The sequence below is a fragment of the Lutra lutra genome, chromosome 8, assembly GCF_902655055.1.
Source record: "Lutra lutra chromosome 8, mLutLut1.2, whole genome shotgun sequence".
NCBI lineage: Eukaryota > Metazoa > Chordata > Mammalia > Carnivora > Mustelidae > Lutra > Lutra lutra.
This window is the reverse complement of record NC_062285.1, coordinates 44,476,121-44,495,662: the sequence shown is the minus strand read 5'-3', so window position 1 is coordinate 44,495,662 and position 19,542 is coordinate 44,476,121. Positions and strand designations below refer to the sequence as shown.

The 19,542-nt window shown below is 40.0% G+C and overlaps 1 protein-coding gene across 2 annotated transcripts; it reads left to right on the top strand.

Annotated features, from left to right (window-relative positions):
• The first annotated feature begins 149 nt into the window (after positions 1-149).
• On the top strand, positions 150-17,777 carry RXYLT1 (ribitol xylosyltransferase 1). Of its 2 annotated transcripts, XM_047742927.1 has the most exons (6): positions 151-449; positions 1,280-1,435; positions 5,727-5,829; positions 10,497-10,811; positions 13,890-14,060; positions 17,348-17,777. In XM_047742927.1, the coding sequence occupies exons 1-6, from the start codon at positions 281-283 to the stop codon at positions 17,763-17,765; spliced, it is 1,332 nt and encodes a 443-aa protein (XP_047598883.1). In that variant the 5' UTR covers positions 151-280; the 3' UTR covers positions 17,766-17,777. The 2 variants fall into 2 exon arrangements, with proteins under 2 accessions (XP_047598884.1, XP_047598883.1); XM_047742928.1 differs by lacking the exon at positions 10,497-10,811 and having other exon boundaries at positions 150-449.
• Positions 17,778-19,542: the final 1,765 nt, after the last annotated feature.

The following is a 19,542-nucleotide window of genomic DNA, read 5'->3' as shown; positions in this document are numbered from 1 at the left end:
GGCGGGGCGGGGCGGGGCGAGGCGAAGCCCTAGGAGAGGCTTGGGAAGGGCTGAGGGAGGGGCCTGAGCTGGGCCCGCGCGAGGGGCGGGGCGGAGGCGCCGTGGCAGCTCCGGGGTGGGGCTTAAAAGGAGGAGGGGTTATTTCTGGTTACTCCGCCCCCGCCCCCCAGCCCACCAGGCTTGGGCCTGCACCTGAAGCCGTAGGGGTACGGCCCCGAGCTCCGGCTTCTCTTCCGGCCCAGCACGAGGGTGGTGGTGGCGGACGGGAAGCCGGAGTGGGATGCGGCTGACGCGGAAGCGGCTCTGCTCGTTTCTCATCGCCCTGTACTGCCTCTTCTCTCTCTACGCCGCCTACCACGTCTTCTTCGGGCGCCGCCGCCGGCCGCCGTCCGCGTCTCTGCGGGGCCTAAGGAAGGGGGCGGCCGCGGCGCGGGAGAGGCGAGGCCGAGGTAGGACACTGGGCGGCAGCTGACCTGGCTCGCGGGTCCAGGGGTGCCCCCAGGCTCCAGGGTGCGCCTCTCCTCCTCCAGCTCTCGGTAGCCGGCCCTGGGCTCGGGCTCGGGCTCGGAGCGTGTGCGGCTGTCTCAGTCCTCGCCCGAATCTCACAAGCCGGCCCCGCTGCCCACCTTCAAAGCGGGCTGGCGCGCACTCCTGTGAAACACGTCTTGAACTTGCAAGGCGTTGTCACGGAATGGCAGAGATTCTTGGGAAGGCCGCTGGGTTGAAGACCTCTATTTCCTCATTGAAACAAAGAGCCTTCTCTAATTTTGTCCTGATTTGGGAAGGCCTCGGTGCCTTACCTCCAGATGGTGGTCATCTGTCCTGTATTTTGACCTCTGTCAGAATCGGAGTCAGATTTATCTCTCCCATTTTTCAGAATTTTTCTCAATAGAACTGTTGGACACTTTCCATTCCATTTCCATTTCCACTACCATTCTGAAGTCAACTTTTTATGTATAGCTTACGTATACACAATCTATAAAGAATAGCAGATGTTAAACTTATAACGATACCTATTATCCAGTTATTTTAGAAGGTCTCATTTGTGAGAGATAATTTTGTGTCTCCTATTAACATTTTAAGATCTTTCAGAATAAAGATTTAATAAAAATTAAATTCTGATTTCCTATTTTTTAAATTGTGTTTAGTCAGTTCAAATTCGGTTGCTTTAGCTCTATGAAAAGCACTCCCTGACACTTAATTTAAATGGCTTGAATTTATCTACAACTACAGCTCTACCTTACTGATAAACATTGTTTGTTACTCTTTTAAAACACAGAACAGTCTACTCTGGGAAGTGAAGAATGGAATCCTTGGGAAGGAGATGAAAAAAATGAGCAACAACAGAGACTTAAAACTAGCCTTCAGATATTAAATAAATCCACAAAAGGGAAAACAGACTTCCATGTACAAATCTGGGGGAAAGCTGCCATTGGTAAGTTAATGTATAGAGCTAAGACATGTAAAAAGAATCCTAAATGTACTTTATTAATATTAAATTCAATTCATTTTAATACATTGCTTATTTCATTTGTTAATTAAAGCATCATGACACATTTTCTTACTTTTTTTTTTTTTAAGATTTTATTTATTTGACAGATAGAGATCACAAGTAGGCAGAGAGGCAGGCAGAGAGAGAGGAGGAAGCAGGCTCCCTGGGGAGCAGAGAGCTGGAAGCCGGGCTGGGTCCCAGGACCCTGGGATCATGCTGAGCCAAAGGCAGAAGCTTTAACCCACTGAGTCACCCAGGAGCCCCACATTTTCTTACTTTTCATTGATATTTTCATTTCTGACTTCTGTTAGACAATATCTATGTAAATACACACATGTACACAAAAATCTGTTGTGGGTCTTTAGAAGATTACAGCTTTATGTGTAGATACAAAGAATATAAGCATCATTATATAGAAATGCCTATGTCAACTGAATTTTTATGAATTTATGTATTTATTGGACACTTGACACACAAGTATAAGATGTGGCCCCTACCCTTGATGGCCAAACAAGTTTGGGAAACATTGAAATGAACAAAGTTAAACAAGGTTCTTTATTCCAGGCCATTCTCAGAGCACTTAATATGCCACTGTTCATTATAAATATGTAAGGGGGATATAGGATATAGTTAATTAAACTTGAATACCCATAAAAGCATTTTGCTCTGAGTATCATGAGATTCTAGAGTTCCAAGTTATATATTATGCTTAGAGAATGGAACCCTAAATGAGGACTACAAGAGTCAGAAAGAATTTAGTGAATTAAAAAGGGCTTTGTTAGACCTTTAAACATGAGTTGGATTTATCTACAATAAGGGATAGTGGTAGAAAGGACCAGATGAGAAGGAAGTAATCAGAGAATGATGCTTTGACCTTAGTGTTTCATAAATTCATTCATGCTTGCATCAAATAGGCTCCTTGAAGATTACTACTGACCTCCAAATTTCAAGTATCTAGACCCAGGCTCTAATCTTCAGGTTCTAGCAACGTTTTTCTTTACAAAATCTCTAATATTAATTTCATCCTTTAAATTCCTACTTCCCCATTCTAGTTTTTAATTAATTCTACATCTTAACAGGTTTTCATGTTTCCAGCCTTTTCTCTTTGTAATTCAGTAAGCACATAGTGACGAGAGTGTTTATCAAACACTACTTTTCATCAATTTCCCAGGTACATGGGATTCCAATTCCATTCTTATTCAAAAAGGAGGGGAAAGGGGGCACCTGGGTGGTGTAGTCAATAAAGCATTAGACTCTTGATTTCAGCTCAGGTCCTGATCTTAGGGTCGTGAGATTAAGCCCCATGTTGGGCCCTGTGCTCAGTGCAGAGTTCTCTCCACTTCTGCCCCTTCCCCTACTTGTACTCTGTCTCTTTCTCTCTTGCTCTCACTCCTGCTCTCAAATAAATAAATAAAATCTTAAAAAAAAAAAAAAAAGAGGGGGGAGGATGGGAATGAAATCACTGGTCCAATCAATTCTAAATTACAGCCAGGCAAACTGTTAGGTTTCAAGGCCTGGGAATTATGGCTCAAAACTTTGCCTCTGGTCTTAACAGCTCTACCTTTGCAGTCATCCTTTCTTTGTCATGAATGGTAGCATGTGCTTGCAGCTGGGTGGTTTTATCAGCCAGTATCCTGCTGGTAGGATTTAGGAATCAGTACCTTTCTTTCATTTCAACATCTCTCCATCTCCTTCATCCAAGCCAGCAGTGTTTTTGCTGATTAAACATTTTCAAGAAGCTTGTGGGTCTCCTAGGTATGTCACAGGAATTAACTCTATTAAACAAGAACTCTTCCAGGTCTTTCCTAGAGAATCTCATCTCTGTTTCTGGCTTCTGCTGAGATAGCTGAGAAGACCCATGAATTACACACCTAATATCTATGTGACTGAATATTTTAACCTTCTTATCCTTTTGAGGCACTAGCAAAAAATACTCAGCTACATCCTTCACCTTCTTTCAGAAACATGCATTCCTGACAGTGAATCTCCTAGTTTTCCACCCTTTGCAATTAAACAAGCTGAGACCTTCCCAAATCATCAAGTCCCGTCTCCTTCTTCCTTAACAGTTCCTCCCTCAATCACTCTTTCCTCTTACATTTACTATAATTAGCAAGAAGAAGCCAGACCACAGCTTCAACACTACCTGGAAATCTCTTTAGCTAAATATCCAGATTTATCACTTACACATTCCACTTTTCATACAACTTCTGGACACAATTCAGCTCAACATTCTGGTGCTATTATAAGCAGGATCCCCTTTTCTCCAGTTTCTAATAATATGTTCCTCATTTCCTTCTGAGCCCTCACCAGCAGCACTTTTAACCTGCATATCTCTACTCACAGTCTGCTTAGATGTTTATAAAAACCAATATGGGGTTGATTTCTATTGTGCTTTTTCTCTTCTGAGTTCTCACTAGCTGAGTCACTAGCACTCATACTTCTACCTATAACCTGTCTAAGGCATTTTAAAATCATGCTCCTCAAAGTTCTAGCCTCTCCCCAATGCCCAATTCCAAAGGCACTTCCAGATTTCAAAATATTTGTTATAGTAGTATCTCATTTCCAGATACCATAATCTCTGGTTTCCTTTAGCTGCCATAACCAGTTACCAAAACCTTAGTGAATTTAAACAATACAAATTTATTATCTTTTTAAAAATTAAGATGTAATTGACATATGACATTATATTAGTTTCAGGTGTACAACATAACGGTTTGAGATATTTGTATTTTGTGAAGTTATCTACATAATAAGTCTAATTAATATCTATCATCACACACACTTAATACTTTTTTTTCTTGTGATGAGAACTTTTAAGATCTACTCTCTTAACAACTTTCAAATATATAAAACAGTATTATTAACTATAGTCATCATAAACTTAAATCTTACATTTTTGAAGGTAGAAGTCTAAAATGTGTCCACAGGGCTATATTCTTTTTAGAGGCTCTAGAGGAGGATCTCTTTCCTTGACTTGTGCAGCTTCTTGAGATCTCTTTCCTTGACTTCTGTGACATTGCTTGACTCGTGGCCCCGCTTCACTCCAACTTCTGTTTTCATCCTAATACCTCCTCCCCTCACTCTGACACTCTTACATCCTTGTAGGGACTCTTATGATTGCCTAGGGCCCATCCAGATAATCCAGGATAACCTCCCCATCTCAGGGTCCTTAATCACACATAGAAAATTTCTTTCAGGGGTGCCTGGGTGGCTCAGTCAGCTAAGAATCTGCTTTTGGCTCAAGTTATAATCCCAGGGTCCTGGGATCGAGCCCCACATTGGGCTCCCTGCTCAGTTGGGAGCCTGCTACTTGCCCTACTTGTGCACTCGCTCTCTCTCTCTCTGTCAAATGAATAAATAAAATCTTAAAAAAAAAAGTTTCTTTTGCCATGTAGGATAATGTATTCATAGATTCTAGAGATTACATCTCTGGACATCTTGGGTGGACAGGGAAGCATTATTGGGCCACCACACGTGGAAAGCTTTATCTGTTTGGCTAGGTGTTTAAATAGTTATTTTGTGGGTGTCCTTTAGTACTGGGGCATAATGAGACTAGAACAAAGCACTTCTGACAATGTAAGTAAAACAGGGCTCCCAGATTATTTCATTCTGCTTTCCTCTACTCTCAGAGCTTTCATTCCGGTGAAATGACAGTAAAATATCAGGAGCCACCCTAAGGAGATAGATGCAAAGGCATTTGTCTGCAGAGGACATGATCCCATGAGGGGTGTGTGTTCAAGTGAGGAGGAGTTACTATCTCCCTAATGTATTCACTGTATGCATAGATACAGGAGCTCCTCTGGTGGTGTTTGGCAAAAAATGACGAATTCCCCTAGTTTATTATAATACAGAAAACATTCTAATCATGTAGTAACTTACATTATAATACATGTTGGGATAAAATAGGTAGTAATAGGTTTCTCAGGTTTAGAGTAAGAGAGGTTATTGTCTTTAATATAACCTACATTCTGCCACATCTCACACTGATAACCTCTAAGTTCTGTCATATATTAACCGCCATATTGATGATTTTGAGCTATTGCTTGGCAGAACTGCCTGCCAGGGGACCAAAAAGGAATATAATCTGTTTTCCTGGTCAAATTATATAAATTATTATAAATTATATAAATTTATAAATTATATAAATGAGCAGAACATAAACTCATTACACACCATAGTAAACGAGACAGTAAATGGGCTTGTTCTTGTTTTGTTTTGTTTTTTTAATTACCAGGTTTGTATCTCTGGGAGCATATTTTTGAAGGCTTACTTGATCCCACTGATGTGACTGCTCAGTGGAGAGAAGGAAATTCAGTTGTAGGAAGAACACATTACAGGTATTAATTGTGCAACGTTAAGGTTTGCTGTGTTTCTCTACAATGTTTTATGTAAAAATGAGGAGAAAATAAGAGGAAAACTTATTTAGAGACAATATTTCACTTCCACTTGTGAATAGAAAAATGAATCTCATGAATATATATTGTAATTACAGCTTACCTGAACATTTTACAAGATACTTCCTTTTTTTAATTTTGTCTGTTTCATTTTTATCAAAACATTTCTGATTATATGGGAAAGTTCATGCTCCAAATTTTATAACATTTGATTGTTGATAAGCATTTAATATTCCATATCTTGAATAATATATAATCTTAAAAATATTTTCATTTTTCTCTTTCATATATTAGTCATGTTCACATACTTTATAATACTCAAGTGGTAGCAAAGTTATTGTTAAGAGTTGTGAAAATTTTGGGACGCCTGGGTGGCTCAGTTGGTTAAGCAGCTGCCTTCAGCTCAGGTCATGATCCCAGCGTCCTGGGATCGAGTCCCACATTGGGCTCCTTGCTCATCAGGGAGCCTGCTTCTCCCTCTGCCTCTGCCTGCCATTCTGTCTGCCTGTGCTTGCTCTCTCTCCCTCTCTCTCTGACAAATAAATAAATAAAATCTTTAAAAATATATATATAAAAAAAGAGTTGTGAAAATTTTATAAAAATGCTTATATATGAATTCGTTCATGATTTGATGGTATAGATTGCCATTTTAATGCAGTTACTCAGAAATCTTTTGTTTTTAAGATTTTGTTATTTATTTGAGTGAGAGAGCACAGAGGGAGAAGCAGACTCCCCACTGAGCAAAGAGCCTAATGCAGGACTCAATCCCAGGATTGAGCTGGGACCTGAACTGAACAAATCCAGACACTTAACCAGCTGAGCCACCCAGGGTTGCCCAGAAATCTCTCTCTTTTTTTTTTTCTGATTCAGTAAAACCAATGTATCATTAAGACATCTGAAGTTTTTATTTTTATAAAACTTTTACCTATGACTCCATATTTTCTAAAGATTTTTACGTAGGTAGAATTATGATTATTTTCTTTAGGAAAAAATGTAATTTTGCTCAAGAAAGAGTGCTATTTTCTATTAGATTCTGCCTTCTTGTTGAAATAAAAATCATTTTAAATGCTTATTTCAGGGACATCTGGGTGGCTCAGTGGGTTAAGGCCTCTGCCTTCAGCTCAGGTCATGATCTCAGGGTCCTGGGATCGAGTCCCGCATCGGGCTCCCTGCTCAGTGCGGAGTCTGCTTCCTCCTCTCTCTCCCTCTGCCTGCTTCTCTGCCTACTTGTGATCTCCGTCTGTCAAATAACTAAATAAAATCTTTTTTTAAAAATGCTTATTTTATGTAACAATTATACTATTAGGGGAAACAATGTCAACTAAGGATTCAGGTTTCTATTAGGATTCCACTTATTTCCCACAGAAATCAAAAAGAAAAGCTATGGTTAATCTCAATTTCATTTGAAGTTTCTCTCCTCCTTTAATTCTTGTTTACTTTTTACACGCTTGGAAAGCAATTTCATTTCATGTATCTTTTCAAAGTAATTGTTCTTGAGAAGTAAACAGATTTTTATATTTTTTAAGATTTTATTTATTTAAGTAACCTCTATCCCATCATGGGGCTCGAACTCTTGACCCTAAGATCAAGAGTCACACACTTCTCCAACTGAGCCAAAATGGGTGAATTTTCTGAAATGTAAATTAAAACTTACTCTGTCATGATCTTTAGAAATAAGTTCAACTTTTTTTTCAACTTTTTCTTAAAGCAGCAGATGCTAATTGAAATACCATAATTGAGCTCTGATAATAATAAATAATGTGGCATCTAGCTTTTGTTTTATCAAACGGATGGACAGTTAGTTACATATCTTGTGATAATTCCTGCATATGGACATTATAGGACTCAGAAGGCAGTCTTTTAAGGATAAGCAAAGGCCATGATGAGCGAAGTAAGATTCCTCCTAAGAAATTAAAAATGAAGTTGCCCTATGAAATTAAACTGTAAATCAATATATGATAGATATGAGTAGAAATAGGCAAAGTTCCTTCAAGAGACAGAATGAGACCCAGGCTTGCTTGTAACCTAACTGAACATATTAATATAAAGAATGTATCGATAAGGTTCTGTGAAGGTACATGAAGGAGAGATAATATTCAGTTCTGGAAACAGAAAGGAGAAGGGAAGGTAGGGAGATGTTGCAGTACCTATTTAAATAATAATAAAAGTAATAAAACTAATAACAGCAGCAAGACTCCTATAGTGATTCCTTTGTGCCAGGTTCTGTTCTAAGCACTGTACATCTGTTAATGCATTTAGTCTTCAAAATAATCCTGCGAGGGGGTCCTGGCTAGCTCAGTGATGGAGCATGTGACTCTTGATCTCGGGATTGTGAGTTTGAGCCCCATGTCAGGTGTAAAGATTACTTAAAAATAAATAAACTTCTGGCAGTGCCACTGCTGCAGGGTCACAGCCACTCACACACTCCATGAAGACATGGCAAAAATGTCCAGCCCTACCTAGTGCATCAAGTCTCTGATTGCTGGAAAGGGGGGTAACAACTGCACAGTCTCCAAGACAGAGTTCCTAACATTTATGAATACAGAACTGGCTGCCTTCACAAAGAACTGGAAGGACTCTGGTGTCCTTGACCACATGAAGAAGAAAATGGATAATGGGAGAATTTCTTCTTCTTTGATGGCCTGGCCATAGCTTTCCATGATTCCTATACAAGGAAGTAAATCTAAGGGCCTCTTGGGCCTGCCCTCCAGACCACCCCCTTTCCTTCAAAGCAGCCTCCCAATCATCACCTCCTCCTCACATCCTACTCAGACCCTGAACCCAGAGCATCCACTGCCCTTTGCAGGCCAGTCCTGCTGGTAGTTAATAAAGAGATAGTGTTGTTTAAAGCAAAACAGAGTTTTTATTACATCTTTCTTTTTTTAAGATAGGTTTATAATTTAAAAGACTAATAAGTGGTTATTATAGTAACTTGGGAAAGCCAGAAGACATTTTCACACTCATAATTCCACTGTGCCCAGAATTCCAAAAACAAGGTTAGACAGCATTTTGTTATGTCTACTTCCGGTCTTTTTTCTATGTCTAGTATTATGTCATTAAAATTGTACTATAGATGCAATATTGTATCTTGCTTTTTCACAGAGAATAATAGAACATATTCTCATTTACCCATTCTGCAGTCAAATGCTCTACCACTGAGCTATACCCCCACATTTACCCATTCTGGAGAACCAACAAATTCTAGTTCTCTGTCATATTTCCTTTAGACATTTAACTTTCCTCTTTTTTTTTTTTTTTTAAGATTTTATTTATTTATTTGTCAGAGAGAGAGAGGGAGAGAGAGCAAGCACAGGCAGACAGAATGGCAGGCAGAGGCAGAGGGAGAAGCAGGCTCCCTGATGAGCAAGGAGCCCGATGTGGGACTCGATCCCAGGATGCTGGGATCATGACCTGAGCCGAAGGCAGCTGCTTAACCAACTGAGCCACCCAGGCGTCCCATCCTCTTTTTTTTTTTTTTTTTAAGATTTTATTTATTTATTTGACAGACAGAGATCACAAGTAGGCAGAGAGGCAAGCAGAGAGAGGGGGTAGGGAAAGCAGGCTCCGTGCTAAGCAGAGAGCCCGATATGGGGCTTGATCCCAGGACCCTGAGATGACCTGAGCCTAAGGCTGAGGCTTAACCCACTGAGCCACCCAGGCGCCCCAACATTTAACTTTCCTCTTAAAAGAATTAAATATTCCCGGGGCGCCTGGGTGGCTCAGTGGGTTAAGCCACTGCCTTCGGCTCAGGTCATGATCTCAGGGTCCTGGGATCGAGTCCCACGTCGGGCTCTCTGCCCAGCAGGGAGTCTGCATCCCCCTCTCTCTCTGCCTGCCTCTCTGCCTGCTTGTGATCTCTCTCTCTCTCTGTCAAATAAATAAATAAAATCTTAAAAAAAAAAAAGAATTAAATATTCCCAGTAATAGGGAAGCTTTCTTTGTACTATTCCCTAGTTCCTTTTCTCTTGCTCCTCCTCAGAGGCAACCCCTGTAATGAATCTGGTGTGTATGTGTATCCTCCCATTCATATTTTTATATTTATACTTATACTAGATTTAAGCACAATTTTTTATATCATACTTTCAAATATACATAGAATTATCATATTTTTTGAGACTTAACCTCCGTGGATGTTTGTAATGCCACCCTCCATCTCTCACTTAACCTCCATTTCTCACCTCCAATTCATCACTTACCCTTCCTTCAGATAAAGAGCGAAACAGTAACTCCCACATAAAAGAGGTGGGAACCACTGACTTAAACTATACAGAGGAGAAACTATACAGAGTTTCACACAATTCAGCTGTGAATAGTTTACCAGGTCAAACTCTGGCCAGCACGTATTTTGAATGTGGTTAAAAGTAACAACAAAGCTACCACATTTCTGATTATCATATGCGGTTGATCTTACTACAACCAAAGCTTCCCATTGATTTACATCCATGCTCTATCATTCAAACCTGTTCAGGAAAATTTGCATTATAGAAATTATGTTTCTAGAAAGAATACAGATTACATCTCACTGTAGATTTTATGTAAAATGATTAAAAACTTCTGATATCAAATACCTTTGTTCTTTGTCTCATGCTCTTGTTTTGTTGTATTAACAGCTTCATCACTGGCCCAGCTGTAGTCCCAGGGTACTTTCCCATAGATGTGAATAACGTGGTACTCATTCTAAATGGGAGAGAAAAGGCTAAGATCTTTTATGCCACCCAGTGGCTACTTTATGCACAAAATTTGGTGCAAACTAAAAAACTCCAGCATCTCGCCGTTGTGTTGCTTGGAAATGAACATTGTAATAATGAATGGATAAACCAGTTCCTCAGAAGAAATGGAGGATTTGTGGAGCTGCTTTTCATAATATATGACAGCCCCTGGGTTGATGATGTGGATATCTTTCAGTGGCCTTTAGGAGTGGCAACGTAAGTACAAAATACTATTAGGTACTTATAGATTCTTTAAGACCTGAATTTCTGAATCAGGAATATAGATTCTTTAAGACCTGAATTTCTGAATCGGGAATATTGTACTTTAAATTTGTAATAAATGTAGTTCTGGGATCATCTGGGAGGCCAAGTACAATCTTTTCCATGGAAAAAATCTGGTTTGGTTTCATGCTTCAATAATAATAACGATATTTTTAGAGTACTTTAGGCTTTGTTTGTTTGTTTGTTTGTTTTATAGAGAGTGAGTGGGGAAGAAGGGCAGAGGGAAATGGAGAAAGAGAATCTTAAACAGTCTCCATGCCCAGCGCAGAACCCAACTCAGGGCTCAATCTCACAACCCTGAGATCATGACCTGAGCCAAAATCAAGAGTCAGACGCTTAACCAACTGAACCACCCAGGCGCCCCCAGAGTATTTTAGCATTTTATAAGGAAAGCAGATAAGTTAGCTTTTTGTATTTTAAATCTCCAAGGCATAGGATGAATTTCAAGTTTATCAGTAGTGCCCTAAAGAGATGTCTAACAAAGAATGGCAGAGAGGCAGACCTTCTTAAAACAACTATACAATCTATATAATTCATAGTAAAAACAAACAAAAAAAATCTTACTTGAATATTAAGGGGTGCCTGGATGGCTCAGGTGGTTAAGCATCTGCCTTCAGCTCAGGTCATGATGCCAGGTTCCTGGGGATTGAGCCCTGCATCGGGCTCCCTGTTCATTGGGGAGCCTGTTTCTCCCTCTGCCTTCTGCTCCCCCTGCTTGTGCTCTCTCTCTCGGACTTTCTGTCTGACAAATAAATAAAATTTTTTTAAAAACTTAGAAAAGCAGTATTAAATCAGAAGGATTCCATACCGTGGATTTGAGAGGATCATAATATGCTCAGAGCTGCCACTGAGACTTGTTGAACTTGCACAGATCTCTTCTTTAATAAGAGGGGTTAATTAAGTAATAACAAAGGCTTCTAAATATGTCTGTAACATCTTTCTATAAAATTGAAGCTTATTTTTTATCTTTCTGTTAATGAAGGGTGTTTAGTTGACTTTAAGAGAAGTTAAACTTATGTCCAGCACTAGTATATAAACCCCAGGGGTTCTGTCTCTTGTTCACTGTATTGGCAGAGTCTAAAACCAAGCCTGCACAGAGTAGACAATGAATACTTGTCAAATGGATGAATTACAAGAAATTTCATTAACATGCTTTCTGAATCAGATATTCCTTATTCACTCATCACTTGTTACCAGGTGGGATCTTAAACTATTGCTTAGTTGGGTACACAAATATCACCAGAGAAGGTATTAACAAGACATATTTGAGGGCCCACCCTACAGTATTCCAATCTAGTAGGTTTGTGGTAGCATCAGACAAAAAGGTTTATATTCGGTATAGCAAGATATAAGACTCTGAAAATTCTATCCCTTCAGTAGAGCTCATACTTATAAAACGCTCTGAAACAAAATTATTCTTTCACAGTAACTCTATGTAGCCCATTCATACAATTTCCATACATTGGATGAAAACCCTTTGTAATTCTGTTATTGTTGGACTAGACCAATACCCTTTTTATAGATCTGGTGGTTTTCAACCAGAAGCAGTTTTGCCGCCCAGGAGACATTTCACAATGTCTGGAGATAATTTTTGGTTGTTACAAGTGGAAGAGGGAGGCAACAATAGCATCTGGGACGCTACTAAATGGCCTACATGGTAGAGCACAGCCTCCACAACAAAAAATAATCTAGCCCAAAATGCCAGTAATGCAAAGGTTGAAACAACCTGTTATAGAATATTATATAAAGCTTCACCCTTATAGGAAGGTTGTATCTCAGGCACACAGTTAGGTCTCTAATATTTCCAAATGCCCGTAAGAATAGGTCAATTGCAAAAGGCCTCTTTGGTATGCCATGAGAGATTTTAAAAATATTTTTTGTTATTTTTTTAAAAGATAGGGTTTTTTTTTTTTTAAAGATTTACTTACTCATTTGAGAGAGAGAGAGAGACTGTGTGGGGAAGGGACAGAGGGAAAAGGAGAAAGAGTCTTAAACTGACTCCACACTGAGTGCAGAGCCCAACTCAGGGCCCTATCTCAAAACCCTGAGATCATGACCTGAGCTAAAACCAAGAGTTGGAGGCTTAACTGACTGTGCCACCCAGGTACCCCAATTTTTTTTAATCTACTTTCGGAGTACCTGGATGACTCGGTTGGCCATCCAGCTCTTGATTTCAGCCTAAGTCATGGTCTCAGAGTCCTGGGATTCAGCCTTGCATCGGAATTCTGTGCGCTCTGCACAGAGTCTGCTTGGGATTCTCTCTCTCCCTCTTCCTCTGCTCCCTCCCTCCCTGCATGCATGCACCTCCCCCAATAAGTAAATAAATTAAAGAATAAAATCTTTTTTAAAAATCAGCCTATAAGGGTGCCTGGGTGGCTCCGTTGGTTGAGCAACTGCTTTCAGCTCAGGTCATGATCTTGGAGTCCCAGGATCGAGTCCCGCATCGGGCTCCCAGCTCCATGGGGAGTCTTCTTTTCCCTCTGACCTTCTCAGCACTCATGCTCTCTCTCACTCTCTCTCTCAGAAGAATAAATAAAATCTTTAAAAAAAAAAATCAGCCTGTAAGAGCTCTTTTTTAAAAATCTACTTTAAAAGCCTTTGGGAAATTGGAGCTCTTTGCTGTAGAAATGTGTATTCTGTAATCTTTCCATCATTAAAACATTCATTAAATCATCATCATTATGAATGTGGATTATATATACTTTGAAGGTCTTGAATTCAACCTTCCTTATAACTACAAGTATATGGAAGTTGAAGGTATTAAAAGAACCATTTCAGACACTTAATCTCTATGGCAGTTTTGTAAAAGATGTCAATGTGAGGTTTTTTTTTAATTAGTAGATTCAGGGACTTTTCCACAGTAAGTGTGGAAAATTACAGTTTGAGGTTTAGAAAATCACACTTGAAATCTCTCCTCTCTGCATCATCATGCTACCTAAGGTGTTAGGTTATACGATAACTTGCCAATCCTACTGTCATATACTATTAACTCATATGTACTTATTTTTGTAGATACAGGAATTTTCCTCTGGTGGAGCCAAGTTGGTCAATGCTGCATAATGAAAGGCCCTACTTATGTAATTTCTTAGGAACTGTTTATGAAAATTCATCCAGACAAGCACTGATGAACATTTTGAAACAAGATGGGAACGATAAGCTTTGTTGGGTTTCAGCAAGAGAACAGTAAGTTCTATGTTTACTTGATTCACCCATTTTGTTCTCCAGTCCATGAGTTGCTTTATGCAGCAGCACAGGTCTCCAAAGAGACATTGTTATTTTCATTAATACCAGTCTTCCTGCAGAAGATATATCAGTCAATAAGGCTCTGTAGAAACTGGGTTGTATGCATTTAAAATTGGGAGAATCTCCTATAGCTATAGTCCATCCTTTAGAGGAATGCTAGTAACTATCCTGTGCAAATGTCAATTGTTCAAGATTCCCCAATATTTGTTAGTTAGACCTGACACATAAGTGATTATGAGTGCCAGTAAGACCTTAGGTTCATCCCTGAGATGTTTGGCAGACCAGTTTCAGTGTTCCGAGAGTGGTATGAAGTACTTCTTACAACTTACAGAACTGACAGCACCCCAAGGACAGAACAGGACACACTATTCTCTGAATCCCCAGATCTAACATAGGACCTTATACAAAATAGGCCTAAGATAAATGGGGAGTGATGGTTGGATGGATGGATGAATTTAACTTTCTTCCATCTTTTGCACAGTAACCATGAAAACAGGTGTTCATGGAGTAAAGGAGAAATCTTGGAATTATTCCTTTTGTTTTTAAATAAACAAATGCAGTTTCATGTGTACAGTCATCAGAGAAGAAATGCCTTAAAAAGTCCCTCCAGATCTAGCAGATACTCTCTTTTTGTATCTGTATACAGATTTGTATTTGTATTGTAGCACATACTCTCTTTTTGAAGTCATAACTGTCAACTCAAACAACAGAGTTAGAGTTAGTGTAACCATACTGTATCCATTCAGTCACCAACTGTTTTTTAAGCAACTGCTTAAAACTCTCTCAGCCCTGAAGGATACAGCAGGGAACAAAACAGTCAAAAGTCCATGCCCTCCTAGAACTGAAATGTTTGTTGGAGGAGACAAGCCAGTAAAATGTATTGTGTGTCAGAAGAAGATAGATGCCATGTAAAAACAGCTGAGCTGAGATGTAGAGAGGACTAGGGATCAGGAGTGGAGCATCTGCTGTTTTAGAATGGCCGAGGAAAGCTCCAGTATGAAGCACAGGCCGGAAGAAGCTGCAGGAGTGAACCCCATTTCTATTTAGGAGAAGGGTAGTCCAGGCAGAGGGAAAGCAAATGTAAAGAGCCACAGCGGGACAGTATACCAGGAAAGGGATGAATGAGGGCAGTGTAAAATATCAAAGTTTATTGTAGAAATAGAATTATTCTTGTAATTCCTCTTATAGCATTGAGCCTGGAGGTCACGTAGGTGTCCTCCTTGCTTCTTTCTCATTGCTACTTCCAGACCCTTCTCCTTTTTCCCTCCCTAAAACCTCCCATTTTGAATATCATATTAGCAAACAACCATCCAACAAAACCATCCATTGTTCTTCCTCTTTGAAGTCATTTACTGACCCGGGGGTTTATCTCCTTAGCTCTGTGAAGAGTTTAGTTCTGGCACACTCTCACTCTCTCCCATGTTACTCCAACCTAATTCTTGGTGGTTCCCAATCTACATAGATGGTCCTTCTTTCACCTTTGTCTTATAGTCCTTTACCCCTGTCTTCCAATGATCTGGTCCTCCAGTTGGCCTTGGCCACTCAGTGTCATGCTCATTTCTTAGATTTTATCATTACACATACTTCGTCTTCTCTGTGATCTCAGGTTCCAGCATCTCTCTCTGTAACCACCATTTTCTGTCATTCCAGCTCACTCGCTGTAAATATCTGACTCCAACAGGTTAGCTGGGATTTATAATTCATTGTTCTTACTACCTTTTCTTTTTTTTTTTTAATATTTTATTTATTTATTTGACAGACAGAGATCATAAGTAAGCAGAGAGGCAGGCAGAGAGAGAGGAGGAAGCAGGCTCCCTGCTGAGCAGAGAGCCCGATGCGGGGCTCGATCCCGGGCTCGATCCCAGGACCCTGGGATCATGACCTGAGCCAAAGGCAGAGGCCTTAACCCACTGAGCCACCCAGGCGCCCCTCTTACTACCTTTTCATTGGCCTTTGCTCACCTCATCTTTACTTTCTTCTTCTCCCCACTTAAATGGTCATAGTCAACTATGACTGATACACATAGTTCCTAGTTCCCTAATGGAGCAAACCCTAACTCTAGTTAAATCCAGCTCTCTTAACCTGCGCCATACCTGCACCATGCAGCCAAACACACACGCACGCGCACACACACACACACACAAACACACAGAATCATGCCAACAGACCTTGCTTTAAATACACGATCTTGACTCTCAAGTGCGCAGCAATCAGATGTTTCCCTTATCCATATATTTCCCCCTCTCCTACAAAACTATTTTATACCTTCTTCTCTTCTTCTCTCCTCTGACCCTATCGGTTATTTCACGGAGACAATAGGAACAGTCGGGAGAGAATGTGAAGCTTTCTAGAGGTCTCTCAACTTCTACCCTTGCTCCTATACAGTCTATTCTCAACACAAAGGCCAGATTAATTCTGATAAAACGTGGGTCAGGTCAGTCACCCTGTGATCACAGCCTTCCACGATAGATTGCTCTGACTTTATCCTCCATCCCTCTCCCCCTCAGTTACCTTGCTTCAGCCAGCCTGGCTCTTCCTTGTTCTTCCTTGACCTTGCCAGGCACACACTATCTGTACTTACACTGCACTCGGTTCTCCCCTAAAATGTCTGCGTGGTTTGCTGCCTCACATCCACTGTATGCTCAGATGCTCCTGCATTGAGACGTTCCCTGCTTAACCTATTTAAAATCGCGACTACTAGTTCAGAAACCCCCTCCTCACTTCTCTGCTTTGTTTTTCTTCATAGTATTTAACACCTAAATAACATACTGACTGACTGGTTTACTATCCATCTCCATCACTGGCACTAGAATGTAAGCTCTGTAAGAGCACAATGTTGGAGGGTGGGTTAGAGAAAGACCTGGCCCTCAGAAGACATTTAACTGGCTCAGTTGGTAGAGCATGAGACTCTTGAATTCGGGGTTGTGAGTTCAAACCCCACACTGGGTGTAGGGATTACTTAAAAATAAAATCTTTAAAAAATATTTATATTGGCTGGATTAACATTCGTTCAGAAATGTTATGGTGACTATTAGATTTAAACATACGCCTCTATAAACTTCTCAAACTCTTAAATATTTTTAAGAAATCTATTTGGGCAAGATTTTATTTCTGTCTTCTGCCTGTCCTCTCTATAATGTGTTCACCATTTCCTGTAGCTGACATTTTCCCTCACAAAAGACATGCTTAGTAAAGTGAAAATGACAATTGTTTTTCTGATTTTTTAGGTGGCAGCCTCAGGAAACAAATGAAAGCCTTAAGAATTATCAAGATGCTTTGCTTCAGAGTGATCTCACATTGTGCCCGGTAGGAGTAAACACAGAATGTTATAGAATATACGAGGCTTGCTCCTATGGCTCTGTTCCTGTGGTAGAAGATATAATGACAGCTGGCAGCTGTGGAAATACATCCGTTTACCATAATGCTCCTCTGCAGTTACTCAAGTCCATGGATGCTCCCTTTATCTTTATTAAGAACTGGAACGAACTTCCTGCTGTTCTAGAAAAAGAGAAAACTCTCATTTTGCAAGAAAAGGTTCAAAGAAGAAAAATGTTACTTCACTGGTATCAGAACTTCAAAAGAGAGCTAAAAAGGAAGTTTACTAATATTTTAGAAAGCTCATTTTTAATGAATAATAAAGGGTAACTGTTAATTATCTTTTTGAGCTAAGATCTGCTTTTTAAAGTCATTTCTAATACGTGTGTGTTTGTGTGTGTGTGTGTGTGTATAAATGTTCTTTGAGGTACCCTCGTAGACCCTAGATTATGTATGTAGTGTCAACTAAGTGCTCTGTTGTTGGGTCCCTCCTGAAAATGAAGTTAAAATGTTACTCAAACTCACTTTTACTAAGTCAGATGATTTAACATTTATCAACTCTCCTGAGCCATTCATATCCACTCTAGGGAAGCAGCATTCTGTGGTGGAAAGACAGATTTAGAGTCAGATTGAACCTGGGTTGAAATCTTGCCTCTACACCTACTACCTGAGCACGCCATCTAAGTGTCCTGAGTCTTGGTTCCCTTCAATGTAAAATGAAGACAATGGTACCTCGTAGGTTAAGTTTTAAATATGAAATGAAATAATATAAAAGTATCCAATATATATAGTAAATGCTAAATAAATACTAATTTCTAATTCACTTTCACTCCCTACTAGTTGATAATAAGATTAAATTTAAATATTTTAATAAATGTTCAGTTACATAATTTGGGAATAATCATATACCGTGTCAAGAATGTATGTGGATAAATCTTACAGAGTTAGACCTTTAGATCACTCAAGTTTTCTTGGAGTAGGTACCTGGATATACAATTTTGTCATAATTCATACATAATGGCCCTAGGTATTCAACAAGTCTAAATTTCCCCCACGCTTTCTTAGACCTAGGATTCCTATAGAGGTGTCCACACCATCAGGTCTGGCAGCCTGGATATGAAGGACATCACCTCTGCATTACATTGGAACATCATGGTGCCGGCACAACACTATCCAATTCTGAGGAAACTACCCACCTACAACCCCTGCTAATAGCCTTGCACTCAGGGAGCCATAGTGTACCACCTGGTCTCCCCTTGTCCCTCACTTCAGGTGACAGCTAAGAGCACAAAGGACACTCTGTTGATAGGCTTCCTGATGATCCTGAACATTAGGACCCCAAAATAATATTAACAACAATAACAATAACAACAACTAAGGCAAATAGCTAGTTCAAGGCTTATTGAACTAGGAAACACTGAGAACCTGACAGTAAACTGGAGGAGCAGAAACTGAAAGGCTGTAGGAGCCATAGGAGCCATAACCTGGTATTGGGACAGGACAATGCTCAGGACAAGCTCAAGGAGAGAGAAATCTGAACCCAGAGCATTGTGGTGGTTCTTAATGGGTTTCTAGCTCCTGTTCCCATGGATTTTGAGATTGCTTTTTTATTTTATCTTCGTGTATCCTCAGAATTACCTCCTTTCTTCAACCTTCATCCCTCCTTGCCCCTGGTTGCTTGAGCTGACTTCCAAACCCAAACAACCTACCCAGAACAAGGACCATATGTTTCATCTCTCGGAGTCTGCATTTGCCTTTCTCTTGAATAAGAGTAGATGATAGATTCGACATTATAACATGATACTCCTTTGACTCGATTAACGAAGTCTTTGTATTATGTTTTACCAACAAGATGATGCCATCTTTCTTTCTGTGGTGCTTAGTGCAGCCCATAATCCTTGCAAAGAATGCTTTCTGCATCAATATATTTGTTGCTAGCGAGGCCTTTGGAATGGCAAGACCACGGGGCAACAGACAAGTGAATCATATCAAAAGAAATTTTTCAGAGGCACCTGGGTGGCTCAATCGTTGGAGTGTCCAAACTTCGTCTCAGCTCAGGTCATGGTCTTGGATCATGGAATCAAGCCCCAGGTCAGGCTCTGCATAC